Genomic DNA, 22938 nt, shown 5'->3' with positions numbered 1-22938 from the left:
TCTCTTTCTCTCCCCATCCCGAGACACCATTAGCTTTGGCCTGCTCCAGCCACCTCCCACCTCGTGATGATTTGGACCTTTGAAGAAGTAGATGCCGAACTCGCAAACATCCCGAACCATCTAGAGACGTACCAGTGCCATTTGGATCCCACTACATGTGTGGTAGTCTGACACTGGACCTCCTGGAGTGTTTAAGGGCTCTGGCATGGAGAAGCTGATGCTGGATCTGTGATGATCGCAAATGCTGAGCTCATAAAACTAGGAGCTACTAACCATAGAGACTGTATAAGACTGTAGAAAGAATATTACTTATACTCCAGTAATCATGCTAGTTCTCACTCTCCAGTGTTCTGTACTGTTGAAATATTTGTGATCAAACTCTTGATGTCACCCAAATGAGGATGGGTTCCCCTTTTAAGTCTGGCTCCTATCAAGGTTTCTTCCTCATAACATCTAAGGGAGTTTTTCCTTGCCACAGTCGCCACGGCTTGCTCATCAGGGACAAATGCACACCATTCACCTTAACTGTTGATTTCTGTAAAGCTGCTTTGAGACAATGTCTGTTGTGAAAAGCGCTATACAAATAAACTTGACTTGACTTGACTTGTAACAAAGTAAACAAACCTTTAGATAAAAAAAGCGAAATTAAAAACATCACCTTGGCAACACCAGGATTTGAACCCACAACCTTGTGGGGACCTGCTGCTCGGTAAACCAACACCTCACCCACTGAGCTATCCCTTTCGGCTAGTGTAAGAAGTCAATAAGCCTAGGCCAATAAGTAGGCCAAACAAGTCTTCAAAAAAGACAAAGAAATAGAGCAATCTTTTAAACAGGTCTCTTTAATTAACAACTAGATTTACAGTTTAATGTAACAAAGTAAACAAACTTTTAGATAAAAAAAAGCTGAATAAAAACTTTACTTTGGCAACACCAAGGCTTGAACCCACAATCTTACGAGGCCTTGCTGATCGATAAACAAACAACTTAACCACTGAGCTATCCCTTTTGAATGGTGCAAGCAGTCAATAAGACTAATGAACCAACATGGCTTCTTTTCCATACTTCAACACCATGTAACTCGTTAGCCTGCAGGCTAACGGTATCGTTAGCCTGCAGGCTAACGATACCTTTGGCGGACGTTGGTAACACGGACTTCGACCGATCCGGTATGAAATTCTTATTCATGATCCGCATATTTGATTTGGCACATGTTTTTATGATAGATACCCTTCCTAACACAACCCTCCCCATTTAACCGGGCTTGCGACCGGCACCAAGAGTGCACTGGCTTGTGCAACCATAATGGCTTCTTTTCCATACTTCTACACCATGTAATTCTGTCTGGATTGCGGCTAATTGGATCCAACTCCACCACAACCTGTTCTGTAAAGAATTCCTGACAATCCAACTTAATAGTAAAACTATTAAAACTTTACTGCAAAACTTACTCCATTACAAGTTACAAGTCTTTTTTGGAAGACTTGTTTGGGTTAGGGTTAGGGTTAGGGTTAGGGTTAGATTATGCTTATTGCTCGAAAATGCTTAAGTCTGAATTACTACTGTATGGCAGATATGAATTTTAAATGCACAAATTTACAAATTACTGTATGTGGGATGTTGATTGCAAGAGACTGTACTGTATTAGTGTTTGTTCATTTTCTGGTCATTTATTTTCAGAAATCGTAATTCTGTGTTTTGCTCTGTTGCCAATTGAATATTCACAAGATTCAACTTTGACCTGTTTCAGAGAACTTGAATTGGTAATTGGTTGATCTTGATGCCTTGCACTCTCCTTTATTAGTCACATAAGACACATAAATAATGTGTAATAATAAATAATAATAAAGTTGAATAGAAATTTAAGCTTGACACATGATGACAACTGTTTAAACCATTTTGCATTAAGTGACTTATGCGATGAACTAATGGCGAGATGTTTTGGGGGTTAAGACTATTTAGGTGAGAACCAGTATAATATTAGATTAGATTAGATTCAAATTTATTGTCATTGTGCAAGCTACATGTACAGAGCCAATGAACTGCAGTTAGCATCTAACCAAAAGTGCATAAGTGGCCTATTACAATAAATAAATAAATAGCATTGCGACAAATAAGGGTATGGGGTCCATATGTACAGGGGTGAGGGTGAATAATGTACAGATTGTGCAGTAGGTAATAATATATGTATATATAGTAATATATAAAATATTGTGCAAATATTGTGCATAGATGTCAGGAGATGACATGTGACAGGCTGAAATGACATGATATACTTATGTACAAGTATGAATGTTGTATGATACAGTATATACAGAATACATATGGGTGGAATATAGTGTAGTGTGCTGATAAACAAGTTATGGATGGTGCAAAAATGCATAGTGGATAAGCAGTTCAAAAAAAAAAAAAAGTAGTGTATTTTGACATTGTATGATGTTTAGCTGTTCAGTGCAGTAACAGCCACAGAAAAAAAAGCTATTCTTTAGTCTGTTTGTGCACCTCTGAAGCACCTGGAGCATCTGCCTGATGAGAGAAGGGTAAATAGTCCATGATTGGGGTGAGAGGTGTCTTTAATAATACATTTTGTTCAACATGAAAATTATTTTGGTAATGTAAGAATCAGCAGACAATTGTACACAATCATTTAAATGAATGTACCAAAATATTTGTAATTTGTTCAAGCAACAAGAAATGCTTTTATGATGTGCACATGATGTTGAGGTTGAACAAGAAGTTTTGAGAATTTTAAATCTGATCTGAGAAATTGCTCCAAAGCAACTGAGGAAAAACGGTTTAGATGTTGGCCTTCTGATCAGAAGGTCTTGAGTTAAAATCCCAGCACCACTATGCTGCCACTGCTTGGCCCATAACCATCAACTGTTCACTTGCAGAAATGAGAGGCTTGTTAATCATGCTGGATAAAAGTGTCTGCCAAATGATGAAAATTTAACTAGCCCAAGGAAATCAGCACTGACAAACCATACTGCAAGCAGGAATAATTAATACAAGTGCTCCTGCTTTAGTCCACTTGGCAATCGCATACTGCCTTCAGTATGCACTGAGATGTGACAGACAGAGTCTTCCTTAGTCTTCCTGACAGTGTTCGGGGCTCAAACATACTCTCCCAGTTCAAGTGCAGATTAAAAAACGTATCTTTTTAGCAAAGCATAAAACACGTCACATTTCATAAACTTGTGCTCCAGAACATCTGATCACATGCACATTATCAACTTGTGCTGTTAATATCATGAACAGCAGCTACGCTGATTTCTCTCCACTGCTTCTCTTTCTCTCCCAATCCCGAGGCATCCTGAGGTTTGGCCAGCTCCAGTCACATCCCACCTCATGAAGATTATGGACCTTTAAACAAGTAGATGCCAAACTCGCAAACATCCCGAACCATCTAGGGACGTACCAGTGCCAATTGGATTCGACTACATTTGTGGAGTTTTGACATTGGACCTCCTGAAGTGTTTAAAGGCTCTGGCATGGAGAAGCTGTTGTTGGATCTGTGATGATCACAAATGTTGAGCTATTTTATGAGTTGCTCAGTAGCTCCTAGTTTTATAATTATAAATGACTGTATAAGACTGTAGAAAGAACATTATTTATAATCACACACTCCAGTGCTCATGTTAGTTCTTACTCTCTAGTGTTCTGTATTGTTGAAAGATTTATGTTCAAACGTTTGATGTTACCCAAATGAGGATGGGTTCCCCTTTTGAGTCTGGTTCCTCTCAAGGTTTCTTACTCATAAAATCTAAGGGAGTTTTTCCTTGCCACAGTCGCCATCGCTGCTCATCACGGATAATTGCACACCATTCACCTTGACTGTTGATTTCTGTAAAGCTGCTTTGAGACAATGTCTGTTGTGAAAAGCGCTATAGAAATAAACTTGACTTGAGACAGAGGACATTCCAAAATCTGGAATAGGTTTTTCCAGAAGAACTGAAGCTGTTATAATAGCGAACTATCTCTGGAATAATATGTTCGACAAGCACATCGGTTGGTGAGGTCCACAAACCTTTGGCTGTATACTGAATGTTTCATATTTGTCACAGGATACAGAAACATGAGTAAGTGATTGGATATTTTACTACCTGTCAGTTTTCCATGTTTTGTCTTCCTCCAAAATCCTTCTAACCCAAAATGGTCAGTTGCATAAAGGCCTGTAAAGCTGATTCAAACATACCGGTATTATCATTTCAAACTAGCACCTACTAAACAAGACTGAAATTCAAAAGAGCCCCTACTGATTTGGTAGACTTGAAGAGCTTGAGTGGCTTGTTGTGTTTTGTAACCCTGCCAGATGTCTATTCAGAAGCTTCACAGTACAAGCAGCACTCTCGTCCTTTCTCATGCTGATCAGGTCAGCAGGTGTCAGGGTACCTGGGCTTTCATGTGTATCAAATAAAGAGTTCAAAGAGGAATGTGTCAAGTCTGTCAGCTGAACAACAGTATTTTTCTAATACCTAAAGCAGACATGATGGCAGCAAATCAAACTATTTACATTGCGTGGACCTGATGGACATTTATGAATCATATCTCCAATTTTTTTCTGTCTTATTGAAGATGTATAAACTGTAGTTAAAATACAGGAATCACTACATATCTGATTATGCTGATTAATATCCCACAAAATTTAAAATCATGTTCAAATCTGAAACTCTAACAATTCATGACCTTGCACAAGAAAGGCTTTACAGTGCATTAACATGATTATGCACTTTAAATCCAAACCTTCCTATAAAGTAGCTAAAAGAAGACTGCATAGAAAGTTCAGATATATACTTGCAGTTAGTTCTGTAACATTTAAAGATGACAATGTTTTGTGCCTTTGCAAGGTATAAAAACATGACCATATCTTGATGTCAATATCAGTACTATGGTAAAATAATGTTCATACAATCAAAATGTAGAGATGATAACATCTTTATTTTTATAAAGAAGAAAAAGACAGTAGAAAAAGGGGGAAACACAATAGTTATTCCTGATCTGTGTATGTTGTACTGAGAGACTGGTGCCACCTATTGGCCTTCTCCGGTTATCACATTAAAGATAAAAGCAATGTAAAAGAAAAAGAAAATACTGAACACTTTTTTAAACCAGGGCGTTTTATTTATTTATTTATTTATTTATTTTAGAGACAGCCATAAAAACCAAAACAGGAAAAATCTATTTGGAAAGAAAAAACCAACTATGTACAGAAAACAAACAGTCAGAGGGCAGAGGAAATTGTTACATGGAGTTTGTTCTTTTGTAGGCCACCATACTATTGACCTTATGGATGGTTGTAGTGAACGAGCGAAGCCGAACCTCCTCTGATTGGTCAATAAGCTGAGGCCCAGACTCCTCCCACTGCTCAGGGACTTCCAGATCCTTATCTGTGTAGATCAGCAGGTCGAATGCACCTGTCACAGGTCAGAAGGTAAAATCATGATCAAGATATTAGGTCAATATTTTTGTTTTAGGTAGAGAAGACACCAGCAGCACGACCCCATGAACTGTGCAGTTTAAGGATTATTTTGATCTACAGTTAAATAATGCTGAAGGGATTTATTACTAAAAATTCTTCTGCAAAGTAATTTGGAAACTGATTTAATGTCAAGCTGAATTACTGATTTTAGACAGTTCTTCATTTGCTTTTGAAAAAAACCATGAATCGGTCAAACATTCTGAAAATGAAACCTGAGATTTACATTGTTTTCCATATCGCCCAGCCCTAATAGAATGTCTGAATGTTTTAGCAATAATTATTCACTGGGACCGTTTCACAGGACAAGTTTAATGAAAAATGTATTTGCCAGGGTTGGATTAGATGAACTTCAGGTGTTCTGCACAAATTTCTGGCCTTAACCCAAATGAACACCTTAGCAATGAACCGGATGATCTCCTGACATCAATGCCTAACTTCAATACTTTTGTGGCTAAATGGGTAAATCCCAACAGCCACTCTTCAATAATTGAACAGTGAGCCTTCCCAGAAGAATGGAGGTTATTATAACACCCGGAAAGCCAGGTGTCTACAAACTTTTGCCCTTATAGTTTATAAACCTGTTAAACATTATTACTAAGGAGACTTCTGAGATTATTTTTGGATGTCTTACAAGGAAAACAAAGGGATCTAAATGGTGTTAATGAATCTAGTATTTCATCAGTGGTGTACTTACAGGCTGTTTCCAGTAAGGGCAAGAAAGTGACTGTGGCTGTGATCTGTCTGATAACGGAGCGGATTTCTTCCTGGATGGCTTTCATTGATTTCTCCCTGGGAGCACTGAAACAAAAGCACATGCAGAAATGATCACTCATGCAGGGCATGTATATTTTACACCAGAGCTGTATGCAGGTCACTTTAGTGTGCTGTACAAAAAAATAATAATATATACCGATCAGGCATAACATCATGACCACCTGCCTAATATTGTGTTGGTTCTTCTTTTGGCAGCAAAACAGTCCAACATTAAGAACATTATCTTTTTCAGCAATTTGAACTACAGTAGCTGGTTTGTTAGATCCCTACGTGCATCAATGAGCCTGCTGCCAGTTCACCACTGTTCTTTCCTTGGACCACATTTGATAGGTCCTGACCAATGAAGACCCTTATGTACCTCATACTCTACTGATTGAACTGGTCAATCCACCGATATTGTACATGTATATAAATACCAATGATATTGCACTTGTGTAAAGTATTCACAGCGCTTCACTTTTTCCACATTTTATGTTGCAGCCTTATTCCAAAATGGATTTAATTCAATATTTTCTTCAAAATTCTACAAACAATAGCCCCATAATGACAATGTAAAATAAAATCTTTGCTGATTTATTAAAAATTTAAAAATAATAATTGAAAGTGCCATGACACTTAAAATTGTTTCCACTGATCATCCTTGAGATGTTGATTGGAGTCCACCTGTGGTAAATTGGACCAATAGTTGATTGGACATGATCTGGAAAGGCACACACCTGTCTATATAAGGTCCTACAGTTAACAGTTCATGTCAGAGCACAAACTATTAAATTGTCTTTAGACTTCCGAGACAGAATTGTATCGAGGCAGAGATCTGGGGAACAGAAACTTTTCTGCAGCATTGAAGGTCACAATGAGCACAGTGGCCTCCATTATACATAGATGGAAGAAGTTTGAAACCACCAGGACTCTTCCCAAACTAAAGGGCCTTAGTCAGGAAGGTGACCAAAAACCCAATGGTCACTTTGAAAGAGCTCCAACTTTTCTCTGTGGTGAGAGGAGAACCTTCAGAACAACCATTTCTTCAGCACTCCACCTATCAGGCCTGTATGGTAGCATAGCCAGATGGAAGCCACTCCTCAGTAAAGGGCACATGTCCCTCAGACTATGGAAAAAAAAAAAAAAAAGATTAAACTGTTTGGCCTTAACGTCATGGATAAAACCAGGCACCGCTCTACTGGCCAATACCATCCATAAAGTGAAGCATGGTGGTGGTGGCAGCATCATGCTGTTGGGATGTTTTTCAGCAGCAGGAACTGAGAGACTATCTAGGATCGAGGGAAAGATGAATACAGCAATGTACAGAGACATCCTTAATGAAAACCTGCTCCAGAGCACTCTGCACCTCAGACTGGGGCAATGGTTCATTTTCCAACAGGACTGCTGTTATTGGTGCCAAAGTTGCTTAAACAAAGTATTGAGCAAAGGATGTGAATATTTATGTACATGTAATTTGTTTTTAATTTTTTTATTTGTAATAAATTTGCAAAGATTTAAAACATTGTCATTATGGGGTAGTGTTTGTAAAATTTTGAGGAAAATAATTAATATAAACCATTTTTTAAAAAGGCTGTAACATAACCAAATGTGGAAAAAGTTAAGCACTGTGAATACTTTCCAGATAGATAGATAGATAGATAGATAGATAGATAGATAGATAGATAGACAGATAGACAGATAGATAAATCACACACATGAACAGGACTCTAATATATAAACATAAACTCTGGTTTGGATTATCCTATTTTCATATACTACTATTTATAGGTACCCCGGCCATTATGGTTGCACAAGCCAGTGCAGGTCCCAAGCCTGGGTTACTGATTGGAAGGCCGAAGGTTTAAGCCACGCTGTCACTCTTGGGTCCCCTGAGCCCTTAACCCACAGTGTTTCAGATGTGCTGTAAAATGCCCATCCCCATGCTCAGACCCCTGCTTCCTAACATCGCTGGGACATGCAAAGGAATAATTTCACTGTGCTGTAAAGTACATGTGATAAGTAAAAAGCACATTTCTTTCTTTATTTCTATACCTGCTCTCCTTAGCTGTCTTGTCACACTCTATGTCAAACTGCCATCTCTCCAGAACTTCATTTGTCTCAAGGCACGTGATCACCACCACCAGCTTCTGCACCGTGCAGTCAAACAGCCACTCTGCCAGGACCATACACAAACACAAACCATCGTAAATAGTGACAAATAATCCGATTATATAAGAGAAATCTGATTTAGAAAAGCCACAGACAATTAGAATGATATTGTCTAATGAGTGTAGCTTATGCTGTATAGGCAAACCTTTGAGTTGTGACACCACATTGGTGAGGTAGTTCTTCAGTTTGGGGTCCGTGGTGAGCTGGAGACTCATGTCATACTTGGTAACTCTGGTGAAGGTTTCTGCAGGATAGATGCCTCGCTGGTATAAAATGCTGTTGATCCCAAAAGCTGCAAGAATGATAATCGTAAATCAATCACAGCAGAATATCTGATCCAAGTGTACTTCAAGTTGTAGGGGGAAAATTTTTAATTTATTATCTTGGCAAAAAAGATCTGAAAGGGAGGTTTCCTTTAGAGCAGACAGGAAGTGAATGTGAATAACCAGACACATGGCTCTCACAGCCACGTTGTACAATCACAAATGCATCAGATTTAAAGAAATGCATCAGCGTCGGTTAACAAATAATAGAACGACTTTGTACGTGTGTGTAAATCAATCTGATCATGGTGTAAGAATGCTGTTTTACATGAACGACTTAGCCGATGCTAATTTCCACGGACCAGCTGGCAAACTGGGTGAATACAGGCTTTATAAGAGCTACGATTTAGCTATGCCGGGTTTAATATGATTAATAAAAAAATCATACACCAAGCATTTAATTCTTAACTAAAAAAACTAAAGGTACTGAAATATATATATCTGTCACGTGGCCGTGAACGGTGCATTCCAGATTTCTGAGGGAAGCTAGTCAGCTAGCCAACACTCCAAACTTAAAAATAAATTAATACAATTATATTTTCACTTACAGAAGAACTCAGCGACGAGCTCGGCACTTCCTTTCAAAGTAATTCCCTGCAAGGTTTTGGACATTTTGTCGTGTTTTAGTGCTCTTCTGTGTGTATGTCGTTCTGCAACAGCAGCTCACTTGTTTTCGTTTTTTTTTTCCTTTTCCTTTTACCCGCCGCCCAGTTTGAATTTTGAACTTCTGCGCATGCGCAAAATCAAAACGTCACGTGTCTCGCTCACGCGGAACCCTTTTTGAATTAGTATTGCCAATGCCAGTACAAAAACTCAACACGGCACATTTCTACACTCATTTAAAATGGCAGCAGCTACTATATCATTTGTGTCGAACTCACATCTGGCCTGATGTACAATTATATCAAGATCATTTTAAATAGATCTATTATTATTGTTATTAATGGCCCGGCGATATGAAGCACTGATAACACACAAACTACAGATCCCATAATGCAGCGCTTCAGCTGCCTTGCCGAACGCTAGGCTACCTGGGAACATTCCAGCGTCAATCAATTCAAGCTTCTGTTGATGTATACAACCCTATTGTACAGTTATTGCGAAACTAGAACCTCACAATGGCGAAGAGAAAAGTTGATTTTGAAAACAGAGCCTTTGAAAACCGATGGGAGGCTGAATATATGTTTACTGACACTGCCGGTAAACACGTGTGTCTTATTTGTGGAGTGAATGTGGCTGTAATTAAGGAATTGAATCTAAGACGCCACTACGAGACAAAACATCAGGATCAGCTGAAAAACCAGAATGCAGAGCAGAAGATACAGAAAGTAGAAGAGTTAAGGAAGAATCTGACATTTCAGCAGATGTTTTTCAGCAGAGCAAACTCACAAAGTGAAGCTGGTGTGAAAACAGAGGAGAAATCAGAGGCACATCAGCTGGTTATTTACTGAGGGAGAGTTTCTGAAGAGCTGCATGATGAAGCTGTGACACGTCTGGTGTTTGACTGGAGATATTTTTATGGAGAGCAAAATATTTTTGAAGTTGAAGTTTATATTTTTTTAATGGCAGAAGAGCAAAGAAATCTGATTGTTTTGATTTGTTGTTATTTTAACGTTTACTTGAAAGCACAATTTTTATTTATTTTTTCAGGGTTTTTTTTTGCAGCATGTTCATATTTCTAACTTGTATAATTTTGACAGGATATATTTTTATGGAGAGCAAAATATTTAAAGTTATTTAAATGTAAAGTTGATTTATTCTTTAACAATATTCCTGTCTGTTTTTATTCATATTTATGTAAAAAAAAATCATTTAGTTTTAGTGTGTAAAAAATAAATGTTTATCCTGTTCGGCCCACAACCTAAAGTGTGTTTTGAGTTTTGGCCCCCTGTGCAATTGAGTTTGACACCCCTGTACTATATAATCAGTTTGAGTTAAAAACAAACAAAAAACAAAACATTTTATAAACAGACAGACTTCTAGTTAAGATAGAACTTTATTAATTCTGAAGGGTTTTTTTTTGCCAGAAACTGCTTCAAATTACAAGAAAAAATATATAAATGAAATATAATTTAAAAATAAATAAACATTATATATACACAAGATGTATTCCAAAATATAAAAAGGTGCTGTTTTGCACATAATATGATATTGCACCTAGTATGGTATTGCACATGGTCAAGAGTCAAAAGGCTTTTATTGTCATTTCTACTATACACAGTGGTACACAGTAAAAACGAGACAACGTTCCTACGGAACCCTGGTGCTACACTAAACAACGACATAGAGCTACAACACAACACAAGCTACATGAAGTGCACCGAGTGCAACCTGGTGCAAACAGTGCAGACGAAAAACAGTACAGACAGACAGTGCAGACAGACAACACAAGACAACACAAGACACAAAACCCATTATAGTGCCGACCAGTAAACCTACTGTATACTTTGATTATACAGTACTGTGTGAGGAGTACTGTAAAAACTATACCCTAGAGTGAATATAAACAAACACAATTTAGTGCAAAAACAGCAGCAGTCAAGAGGTGCAAAAGACAGCATGTACACAGTATAGTATAATACAGTCAAAGGTGCAAAAAACAGTATGTAGACAGTGTAATACAGTGAAAGGTGCAAAAACAGCAGGTAAACCATGTAGTATGGTAAAGTATAAATAATTAAAAATAAATGATGGATTGAGATGAGTAATGAGTGTGTTAAGTGAAAAGTCCAGGTTGTACAGTTCAGTAACACACCTTGAGTGTGTGTGTGTGTGTGTGTCTGTGTCTGTGTGTGTGAGTGTGTGAGTTCCCTTTCAGTTTTGTGTATGATGGCTTGCAGGAAAAACCTGCACAGTCTTGATGTGCGGCCCGAATGCTTCTGAACCGTTTTGCTGATGGTAGGAGAGTAAAAAGTGTGTGTGACGGGTGTGTGGTCATCCACAATGCTGTTTGCTTTGCTGATGCAGCGTGTGATGTAAATGTGCATAACAGAGGGGAGAGAGACTCCGATGTTCTTCTCAGCTGTCCTCACTATCCTCTGTAGGGTCTTGCGATCCGAGACGGTGCAGTTCCCAAACCAGGTATTTATATTATAGTAGATTGCATTATTGTGAAATTTTAATAATGCCTGGTAACACTGCCAGTGTTTATTGTGTTAGCTATTGAAAATCTCCTGTGGTGTTCTATAGTTATCTTCAGTGTTCCCAGTCTAAGGCTGAATGTGCTCGGAATGTGCTTACTGAACGGAAGGTCAGGAGTTCAGGACCCAGTATCACCAAGCTGCCACTCTTGGGCCCCTTAGCAAGGCCCTTAAACTTTTGTGCTCCAGGGATGCTGTATCATGGCTGACTGTTTGCTCCGACTCCATCGCTGGGGTAGAGAAAGAAAGAATTTCACTGTTCAGTAATGTACAATATGAAAAGTAAAAAGCCGCTTTGCTTAAAAAAATATAGTTTTCTGACCTAAAGTGCAGCTATTTTTGGTTTAACATGTATTACATGTATTATTACAGACTTATGTTATTATATGGAAAATTTATTTGCACTAAAACAAATCTGCCCTAGTCGGTGCTGCAGTGTCACTGTGTCTACTGTCTTATTTTAGCTTTGATTATCACAGGTGTGCTATTTAGTAGTGTCCTACTTTGTTTTGTGTAGTTCTTTGTTATGTGTGTTGTAAAACATGTAATGTTGTTTCATTTCACTGTACTGTATACGGTTAGAATGACAAGCCTCCCACAGTCCATGTCAAATAGTTGTGAAACAGACAGTAACATGAGCTTGGGGTCATACCAATGATCGTTGAGCTGTGACATAGTGACAAACCCCTTAAGGTCTCGACCAGGGGTCACCAACATGTGTGTCACCTCATGTGTGTTATTTCGACTGGTGTTTATTAAACTGGTAGCCCTTCACAATAATCGGTACCCAAGAAGTAGATCTCTGTTTCAAATAGGTTGGTGACCCCTGGTCTAGACACTGAACTAATTTTTAAGATTCATGAAACATCTTAGGTCCCAGAGAAGAAATGCTGTTCTTGCAATTATTGCCATTTACACTGCTGTGGAATTGCTAAAAAAAAAAAAAAAGTATGCATCATTTGTACATGAATGTTATAGAATTTTCCTTGCATACGCGATTATTGAGTTTTTTTTATTACAGAGAGAAAGTTTTTATATTATTAGAGTTAAAAAATAATAGTCCATTACACAATTAAAATTTGACAGGTGTGTCAAAAAAATTATTTAACATTGTTTAAAAGATTATACAGTATATTTAGCAAATGTTCAAATCAAATATACAGGCCAAGTATGTTGAAATTCTGTAAATAAATTTGCAATTTTGTTTTACTTCTAGCTGCATTACCAAACTATAGCAAATGTACTCATAAGCACAACATACAGTACTGTGCCAAAATCTTGCTCCACCTGCTTTCTTTTTTTAATTTTCAGTAAAAAATGGCTTCTTCAGACAAAAGACTAAATGGCCCCAACACCTTTTCTTTGAACTAATCACATCACTAATCACAACTCTTTTGGGGAGACTGTCCTGAAGTTTTCTGAAGTAATTCTTAGGAATATAATACCAGGCTTCTTTCAGCATTAACTAGAGTTGTTCTTTAGTTTTAGGTTGTCTTTTATTTCTTTCTGTGTTCAAGTGATCCCATAATGCCTCTATAATCTTTAGGACTCGACTCTGTGGAGGCCAGTCCATGACTCAGTATTTTATCAGCTGTTTTTCTCTCCAAATATAATTTCAATGCATTAGCAGTGTGCTTGGGATCATTATCATGCTCTTATTCTGTTTGTCAGAAGGAATGGAATGATGAATTAAAGCCTGTCTCCACCATGTTTCACTAAAGGCAGCACTCGTTCTTCCTTTTCACTCCAACTCTTCCTCTGCTTTTCCACTGATCTTCATTCCAGTCTTTGTGAGGTTTAGCATATCTTATCCTTTTCATTCTATTCTGGAAAAAAAAGTGGTTTCTTGGCTGCTACACTTTAACAAAGACCATTCCTGATAAAGCTTCTTCGGACTGTAGAAGGGTTAATTCCGATGAAGCTGCCAGATGCTAAACCAGGTCCTTTCTGGACATCTTCTGGCCTCTCAAAAAATAAACTTAAAACTGTGTTAAATCAGTTTTTAAAACATTACTTTGCCTAAGAGTCCTTTTTCTGTCCTTGACCTCTTCTGATTCTTTAAAACAGCTTGAATACTACATACTACATGATCAACTAAATGTTCCACAAACCGGTACAAATTTACTTTTGTGCCCGAAGCAATACGGTTATGTAACAAATCCAGTTGAATTAGATGAATTATTATTTATTTTATTTTATTTTATTTTATTTTATTTTATTTTAATTGATTTATTTATTTATTTATTTTTAAGGTATTAACATTTGTATGTGTGTGTTCTGATTGTGTGAAGCACCATGACAGCTTAAATTAATTGCCCCAAGGGGATAAATAAAAAAATTACTTAAAATTATAGTGTTTATTTATTTTTATCATTTAACAAATAGAAAGTAATGAACAAATGAGAAATCCAAATCAATATTTGGTGTGACTACACTTTGGTTTTAATTTTTACACATACAGACTTTGGACACTTGCACAAAGTCGGGGATTTTATAGGATCGGAGTAAGCTGTATGATTAACCAATTATTCCATGCAATTGCCATTGATCATTAATTAAATAAATAGGTTAAAACTCAACTGTTAAGTCAAACAGATACAGCTGTGTCGGAGGCGTAAATCTGAGTAGGGAACAGCCAAACTCTGAGGGTGTGGAAGACAGGTCATACACTATAGCAACACAGACCACAACAACAGGAGACACGGTAATTATATTGCATTAGCAGGTCTCTCTCAGGCCACGATTTCAACTAGGGTTTCAAGATTTCAAGATTTTTTTAAAAAACATTTTTTTTGAGGATTGTAGATGCAGCGGTCAGCCAGGAAACTTAATGCAGCAGATGAAAGACACATCATGCTTCCCTTTGACATCGGAAAAATGCCCAGCAGTGCCATCAGCAAAGAACTGGGGGAAACCAGTGGGACCCAGGTACACCCATTTACTGTTCGGAGAAGTCTGGCCAGAAGTGGTCTTAATGGAACTATTGGCTCGAGAGTGGTACAATAATGAGTGTCAGCAGGCAACAGTAAAGCACAGTGAAGGTTCCAAATCTTCACTTTGAAAAAAAAAAAGGAATCCCATTTATATCTCATGCCCATGTAAAAAATATATAATTTGTTTATTTAAATTGGTTTTTATTGTAAGCATAAACGTAAACATGAGCAAAATTGAATAACACTAGTGTCCATTTTGGACACAAGTGAACCATGGACTACATATCTCCAAATTTCAATTCATTTACATTGTGTTACCTTTATTGTCTGGTCATCATCTGGTGCATGCATGCATCAGGCTTTTATATGTTTCACTTTTACACCGTATGTTCAGTAATCTTTGGGACAACTAGAGCTTAGCACTCAGTATCAGCTGCATCACACGTTTAGCTGGATGTTTACTGCATAAACTCCCCACTGAAACATGACCAGTTCATCTGCCGCCGAAACACTACACATCATTTGGCTGCCTTTTGTCATTGAACTATTTTCCTGCTTGTCACAGCTGGACAGCTGCACTTCCATAAAAGTCTGAGCATCTGGCTGCAGTTTCTGTAACCATCTTTATAGCTTGTGTAGAATTTCCCTGAGGCCGATGGGTCTTCTGACTAGCCATAATAGCGCTATAAAGTTACTAGAAATTACAAGTTTTATAACAGGTTTTTAGAAAGTCATTTGTATTTTTTCTGTAATTTCCTTTCATTGTTTAGAGTTGGGTTTACAATCAGGACCATTTTGTTCATTATGTAGCCGTTATAACCTCCATGCCCACGCACTAATGAATCATGTACACATTCTGTCTCGTATCTAATTATTCCTGTGCAAGTTGATCCGAATTAAATTGACACACTAGCTTGGCCCAAGTATGCTGTTTCCATATGTTTCCATTCTGTGTAGGTTTATATTATTCCTGGAAAGAACTAAATGACCGTTTCATAAATGCTAATGGTTTTTACAAACACATCTGAAATGCTCTAGGGATACAAAACTGAGGGGTGTTAGGGAGATTTTTCCCTCACTTTACCATTTGGGCCTTTCTTTCCTTTATAAATGATATAAACTGATCATTCAAGGCTGGGTAACATTCATTCTGCAGATACCAGAGGCAAGTACAAATTAACCATAGTTGTAAGCAGCTGTTGTAAGAAAGCTTGCTCCTAGACATATCGATTTTTTTTATTTTATTAAAACAAAATTCAAGAACCATGCAAATTTCCACAATTTAATTAAATAGTAAGTTCTAGCATTTAACTGAGCTATAACCTAAAAGAAAGTTATCAGTGGGTTTGAATAAGCTTCAGTATGTCCAAAAATGATGGATCATCTAACTTTTTTCGGTGTGATTATAGTTATTTTAAATTCACATTTTTTTAAACAAGTTCTCTACAGAGTCTTTAATCCAGCAGGCAAACGGCAGTGAGGCAAAACTAATCTTTTTCATTGGCTGTATGTATAGTGAAAGAGATCTAGTGTGCAGCTAAAATGGCATTCATTCATCTGATGTCAGAGGTGTATAGCCAAGCACAGCTGATTACTGAGCTTACTCAGTGTACCTCCACTCGCCATACCTCAGACGGCACTAGTCAGAGATATAAATAGCATATCATATACATGTTTAATGGACAGGTTTGTGTGTACAGGCTTACCAGGTAAAATCAACAGACAGTTAATTTGGGAAAAGAGAGCGAACTGCATAGTCCTCATTTTGGAAATGCAATACAAAATACACAGAATCTTATATGCAGTAAGTCTCTGTCTTTCTGCTGTTCTGTTTTTGCATGTGCACCCACAATCGCATTGGCCCACCATCTCAAGAAAAACAACAGGGTTTCTGTGTATCTGAAAACAGAAAAAACAGTGATGGGGGTGTTTGGGGGGATTCCTCACTATGGACTTTACTGAGTCTCCAAGTACTCCTGACCATGACAGTGTGCTTTTGCTGACTAAAATCCCAGATGGACACCTAGTAGAATTCAGTAGCAAAAGAGGTATTATAGGTCTATGCCTTCAGTTCATTCTGTGCTGCTTATTAACAAAATTTCTACATGACCTCCTCAGGTTTTACACCCTTTTTATGTATTACAGGTTTAATTTAATATGATTTTTTTTTTGCCAATTTTTTGAGCCATTATTAACGTCAGACAATTGCACCCATTTCAAAACAAAAAACAATCTATGAAATCAAAGCAACTTTATGTGTACAGTTGTAACAACAAATTGTGTAAAGACAAAAATCTGGGTGGGGATATGAATCCATTTTTAAAGCCTTATTTGATTGCTTACTGGGGCACATTCAGATCCATGTGAATTGTAAAATTATTATAGCCACAAGGTCTTTAAGATGGAACTGTGATATTAGCAGCTAATTATATCTTTCTACTAAACATTGCTTGCATCTACAATGTTTACAGTCAACTGCACTGACCCATTACAATCTAACACTGTATTAATCTTTTAAACTGATTATTTTGGTCTTTATTAATGGTTGCTATTATACCATTATACCATACCATATACCATATACCATATACCATATACCATATATCATACCATTCTACAATTTCTCTGGTAATAATGATACATTGCATTAGTATACTTCTAACTGTCTAACTTTTTAAACCTGGCCATCTAGCCAAACTCATTACCCAACCTAGATGTGTTTTGGTCAGGGAGGTGACCAAGAACCCAATATCCAATCCAATAGAGTGTTAGAAGCCCTGCACAGAAAGGGAAGAACATGCCAGAATCACCTTAGAAATATTTATCAAATAAAACTTTATTTGACAGACATCATTTTTATACCCACATTTCAAAATGTTCTTCTTATTTAGTCTTTCCTAATTTAATCTCTGCATGCAAGAGAGTACAGGCGATGCAATAAGATGATCATGCATATTTAAAATACTTTTAAGGTTGGTGTGTCAAAGCAAAAAAGATATTTTTATTATTTTCAGCTGTCTTGAAATTCAGCCACTGGTTTTCCCAAATTGTTACACGTAGTATGTTACACAGCCATAGCATCCAAATGCCTGTAAAGGAGTGTAACTAACAATGGAGCTAAAGGTTTTACCTGACGGTATACACAGTCATTTGTCTTACACCTTTTTTTTTAGGTAAAAATGGGCTATGGAGAAAACGAATGATAACTAATCTGTTAATGGTGGTAATATATCCATCCTAATGCTCTTTTTTTTCCAACTGACAGTAAATCCATGCCAAATACACTTTCCATTTGGCCATTTGCCAAGGGCCATTAACTAGCTTCCTCTCTACATTTGCACACTGCCATCCACTCTTAACTGCCTATTACTTAATATTCATTATGTCATGACCTGTAGTATAAGATCAGTGTGGTAGCCTCAATTTTATGGCTATGTCGTCATTCTCCAACATGTACACGAGCCACTGCTGGCCATCAATAAGTGAAGGAATTAGTTTAGGGAAGCTCTCAGGCCTAAAAGTTCATAGAGCCGTTGGTTAATATATAATGACAAACATAAAAGTGGGTAATAATCAAGAAACACCGATATGGAGGCGCAAACTTTAAGAGCTTTTCTGAACCTGACTAGAGCCATATGTCACAGTGAACTATGAGTGTTTCCATCTGGCAGAGAGGCTCTTTGCTTTCAAATGAATCATACCGAACCTTTAAGCCTCTGAATACATTGAATATAAACTTTATTTACTCTGTGTGTGTGTGTGTGTGTGTGCATGTGTGTGAATATGTGTGTGTGTGTGTGTGTGTGTGTGTGTGTGTGTGTGTGTATGTGTATGTGTGTGCATGTTTCTTTTGACCTATTGCTATGCCTGAGTGGAAAATAAAACTTTTGACTTAAAACGTGGCTTTGTTTTGATTGAACTTCAGCTCCTCGTACAAAAAAGAGAAACATGTATCATGTCTTTTTTTTTACAGCTCAATTTCTAAGCAGCTTGTCAGAACTGTCAGTTGCTTTATTTTCGGGTACTTCTCTTTCACTGTCAGTCAACCCACTTATGGCACAGATTAAAGTTTTAGATTGATTGACAGGGTTAAGAGTCTGTCACAAGCCAAAGTCTGGTCCATTCAGAATACTAAGCTCAAATTCAGCACAGTCACTTGAGATTTTATTAGTTTAGGGTCAGGTGGGGATTGTGGTTCTTCCCTACCATTTTCTGTACATGTATGCCAAAAAGAAAAACAGGGCACACCTAAAATTAAACAGGTCAATAAATGTATTTGGTGTACATAAACACATGCAGTTTTTTTTAGGTGAAAACTAAAGCACATGGTCCTGTTAATTCAGGGGGCATGCTAGCAAAACATGCTGTTGTTGATTTGAGCCACCTGGATAACACATTAAGCTGTCGCTGTGCAGAGGCACAAGAGTGGCTCTCAAGCAGCTGTGCACAGAGGGGGGAAGAACGAAACAATCACTAATTGATCGCATGTAGCACTAGGGAAAGTAGTCCTTGGGGAACAAAAATCGTTTATCAATTTGAAGTAGAAGCAGATGGAACCTGATTTCATCTTTCTGGTTCACAGAAGCTAACTTATATACTGTAATAGATGTCCAATAATGACAAATCAGGCCACTAGAGATGTTTTGCTGTAACTTCAGCTAGTGATTAAAGTGGATTTCTGTCAGTGAACATGATGACCACAGTGACAGCAATTATTTTAGGATTAATTAATCATCATTTGAATACACCGTCAGTAACACTATGATGTAAAAGTAAGTACATTGTAAAAAAAAAAAAAACAGCCAGCATGATGAGGGAGCATCCATCGAACAATGACACATAACTATTTGCTTTCTTTGTATGTGCAAACTATGCTAAACATTTAAAAAATGTGTCAAATGCACACAGTTCTGTTTTGTTCTGTAAACTGCAGTGTTACAACTTGCCTCTCAGACAATATACGGTAATATGCTTGGAAGGAAATAAAGACTCTGGCTATACTCAACATTATTTAATGTTTAAGTGCAGCCGTATCTCTACAAGATTACAGCTGAGCTCAGATGTGAGGATGAATTCAATACTTCTTTTGGAAGAATATACACACTTGCATTCCACAGTCACATTTCCCAGGACTGGCAGGTGTAACAGACTTCCATGTGTCCTGCTCACTCACTACTTAAAAAAAGGCCATGAAAAGTCACATACCTCCCGAGTGAAAAACATGCACACAAAACTTTTTCTTTAAGTTGCTAAGACAAGGGGACATCCTGCCCAGACATGTTGGACATCCAGATAGTTGCAGTGGTGGTTGCAGTAATTGTAGTTGGATGTAACTTTCAGGCATTACTAAATTATTATTTGCCACTGATGTCTACATTGAAACATGGTGTTCTTGGTACAATGGCTTGATTAAAGCCAGTTACACCGCATTTCAGCAGGGTCTTAAATACCACTTAGTATACTCTTATAATAAATACATTTAGTAACAAATAAAAACTGCTTATGTTTATTCTATCAAGGTATTTTTCTCTTCTCCATTTTTACTGCACTAATAAGCCATTTTTTGTTACAAGTGATTTAAGTTGTCAGCCTACAAGGAAACATGTCAATGTCTTAGTGAGAGAAGCCCAATGCCAAGTTTACATATTGTGCTGTTTATGGCTCAGCCTGCTGGGACAAGATTTTCTGGCTCATATCTGGCCTCACAACCCATTATATGCTTTTCCTCCTCTACTGCTGATTGCTCCCATGTTGCATTGAATTCAGCAAAGCTTTTTAGGGCTCATGGCTCTGTGATAGCCAGGTAAAACATCGATTTCTACATTTCCCAAATTTACCTCTAATTTCTTTGCTTTTAAAGGTTGTTCCTAAATCTTGTTGAGAAGTATGTCCTTTGACGTTTTATAGGCTATGAAATGTCAAAAATGGCTGAGCATCTCTTTATCTTTACCCTCTTTAACACACACAAATGTCTATTAATGTGGATATGAGCACCCTTCATTTGTCCCTCTGCCATTCCATTAAATGCAGGAATAGTTTGCAAGATGATTTAAGACATTTCTAGCAAATTTGAATAAACACACTACAGTATATCTGGAACTACTTGTGTAAATGATACTATTATTAGAATAGCTTATCATCATATTTCAATTCCCATAAAAATAAAGTATATACAGTCATATGCATTCGAAAGGCTATACCACTGATTCCATGCAACTGATATACGACCTTCAAGTCAAGTGTTACCATTCTTTATGGTTGCAGTCACAGCTGTTAATGTTTGTGAAGTGATTAAACAGAAAATGAGATGTAGAATACTGGTAAAGATTTGCTCATTGCTCTATTTTGTTTTGAGATCAAAAATCCGGAGGGAATGGTGATGTCAGATTAATGGAAAAGGGAAATTCTGGTCTTGAGCATCTCAGAACAGCAGGATAGCCTTTATGAATGTGCTGAGAGGCCATCTGGCAGCCAGTTCGATACTGAGCGAGTCAGGAAATAGAGGGAGGATGCCTGAAATGTCTTATAATATTGCATATAGAAATACAACTATGCCTGAAGTTGACTTTAACTGCACATTACAAAAGTAACAAATATAAAAAAAAAAAAATCTCATTAAAATGAAGAGGATGCGTTTGAATGGAATACACATTACTGTAAGCACATGTTGTAGATGGAAAATAGGAGGCGTAAGAACAGGGCTTTGAAGGGTTTTATTGTTTTAACATAGATATGGAAAAATACAATAATACAACAGAATCCATGTATCATCACAAAATGCACCACTGTACTGTAAAAAAAAAAAGGGAAAGAGAGGGAAAAAATGAAGTGTTTTTGTGACAATGAATTGATTGTTCCTTTGGAGTTATCAGATTTGCTTAAAGTTAAGGAAAAACTCTGAGCTTAATCTATGAGCTTTTAGTTTCGAATCACATGTAGCTTGATCTATCAGTCCAGGAGGACATTATACACCTTAATCCTAACTTTCAGCAGCTTATAAGGTAAATGCCAAACCTCCGTTTCTTCTCGGGTTTTCATGAGCAAGGTCCACGTAATGAAATCTGTCCAGTGTTGTCAGACTTATTTGGAAACACTAGCTAGAGGAAAAACACGATAAACTAAATAATCCATATTGTTCACATTCATTACATCCACTACTTTGTTTCACATGCAGATTCTTAATCAAGGCTGATTTAATTAGGTGTTTTAGATGTGTCAGTGAAGCAAGCTGAAAAATCTAATCTAGAAGGTGTTTCATTTAGTTTAATCATCTGGCATGACTCACTGACAGCCTGCATGATTTCCCAGCATCACTTCTTCATATCAACCATTCATTTTTTTACCAACTGTGGTGAAAAAAAAGTTCTGTATCATTTGTCAACAACAAGCATGCAGACATGCTAAAATTTACACTTGTAGACCTGCTAGTCCATTTATACTCTAAGAAGTTTCCCACATAGATTATCGACTGCCTGATTATAGGAAGTTTTGGAAGTTATTTTATTACCCAAATGATGGCCAGCTTTGGTCTTTTATACAAAACAGTTTGTTTTCCTAAATAATTCACAGCTGATATTGAAATGAACTCATGCATTGACTGTAAAGAAACTTTTTAGATCAAGAGGGGTGACCACAAAGAGGTGGCTGGTGGACAAGCTGGTGGACAATCAGTTGATCAACTTGAGTAAACATATGGAATAAAGGTAAAATAACCGGCATGTGGGATTTATGGTAGGGTTGGGTGGCAGCTGTAACTAGGAGGATGAACAGCTGCCTATTTATTTCTACTCTAAATCACATAGTTGTTAGGTGTGTTACTGTAATTAATTCGTTCTGATTAAAAAATGTTGGGTTGTAGGTCCACTTGTATTAGAGCGATCTAGGAAGCACTGATATCCTTTACACACTCAGAACAACAGGAAACACAAAGTAAGCATTTGTCAATTGGTTGATATGACGTTGAATGTTGTTGTTTTTTTTGTAGTAGTGGTAGTACGTGGTTATATTTCATCTCGTTATCACAAGAAATCCTATGAAAGACCTGAAAGAGGAGATAAACCTAATTTCCAAGTGCTTCTGCTCCACCCGCTAGTGCGCGCCGCCTCTGACTGGAACGCGCACGCGCGCGCACACACGCTTCT

The 22938-nt window shown here is 37.4% G+C and overlaps 1 protein-coding gene across 1 annotated transcript; it reads right to left on the bottom strand.

Annotated features, from left to right (window-relative positions):
* Positions 1-4919: 4919 nt before the first annotated feature.
* On the bottom strand, positions 4920-9440 carry mad2l1 (MAD2 mitotic arrest deficient-like 1 (yeast)). Its single transcript, XM_046851869.1, has 5 exons — positions 9273-9440; positions 8547-8693; positions 8285-8405; positions 6174-6277; positions 4920-5414 (listed from the first exon to the last, which is right to left on the bottom strand). The coding sequence occupies exons 1-5, from the start codon at positions 9334-9336 to the stop codon at positions 5242-5244; spliced, it is 609 nt and encodes a 202-aa protein (XP_046707825.1). The 5' UTR covers positions 9337-9440; the 3' UTR covers positions 4920-5241.
* Between the last annotated feature and the right edge of the window lie 13498 nt (positions 9441-22938).

Source organism: Silurus meridionalis, chromosome 6 (assembly GCF_014805685.1).
Source record: "Silurus meridionalis isolate SWU-2019-XX chromosome 6, ASM1480568v1, whole genome shotgun sequence".
NCBI classification, from domain to species: Eukaryota; Metazoa; Chordata; class Actinopteri; order Siluriformes; family Siluridae; genus Silurus; species Silurus meridionalis.
Note: the sequence above shows the minus strand (reverse complement) of the source record. Positions and strands in the feature narration are given on the sequence as shown.

Bases quoted from the DNA above. Each gene is read 5' to 3' on its own strand.
- mad2l1 (XM_046851869.1), bottom strand. From the start codon at position 9,336: ATGTCCAAAACCTTGCAGGGAATTACTTTGAAAGGAAGTGCCGAGCTC. The intron at 8,694-9,272 runs GTAAGTGAAAAT...TCATTCTTGCAG, and splicing joins GCTCGTCGCTGAGTTCTTCT to CTTTTGGGATCAACAGCATT. The intron at 6,278-8,284 runs GTATAGAAATAA...CTTTTGTTTCAG, and splicing joins AAGACAGCTAAGGAGAGCAG to TGCTCCCAGGGAGAAATCAA.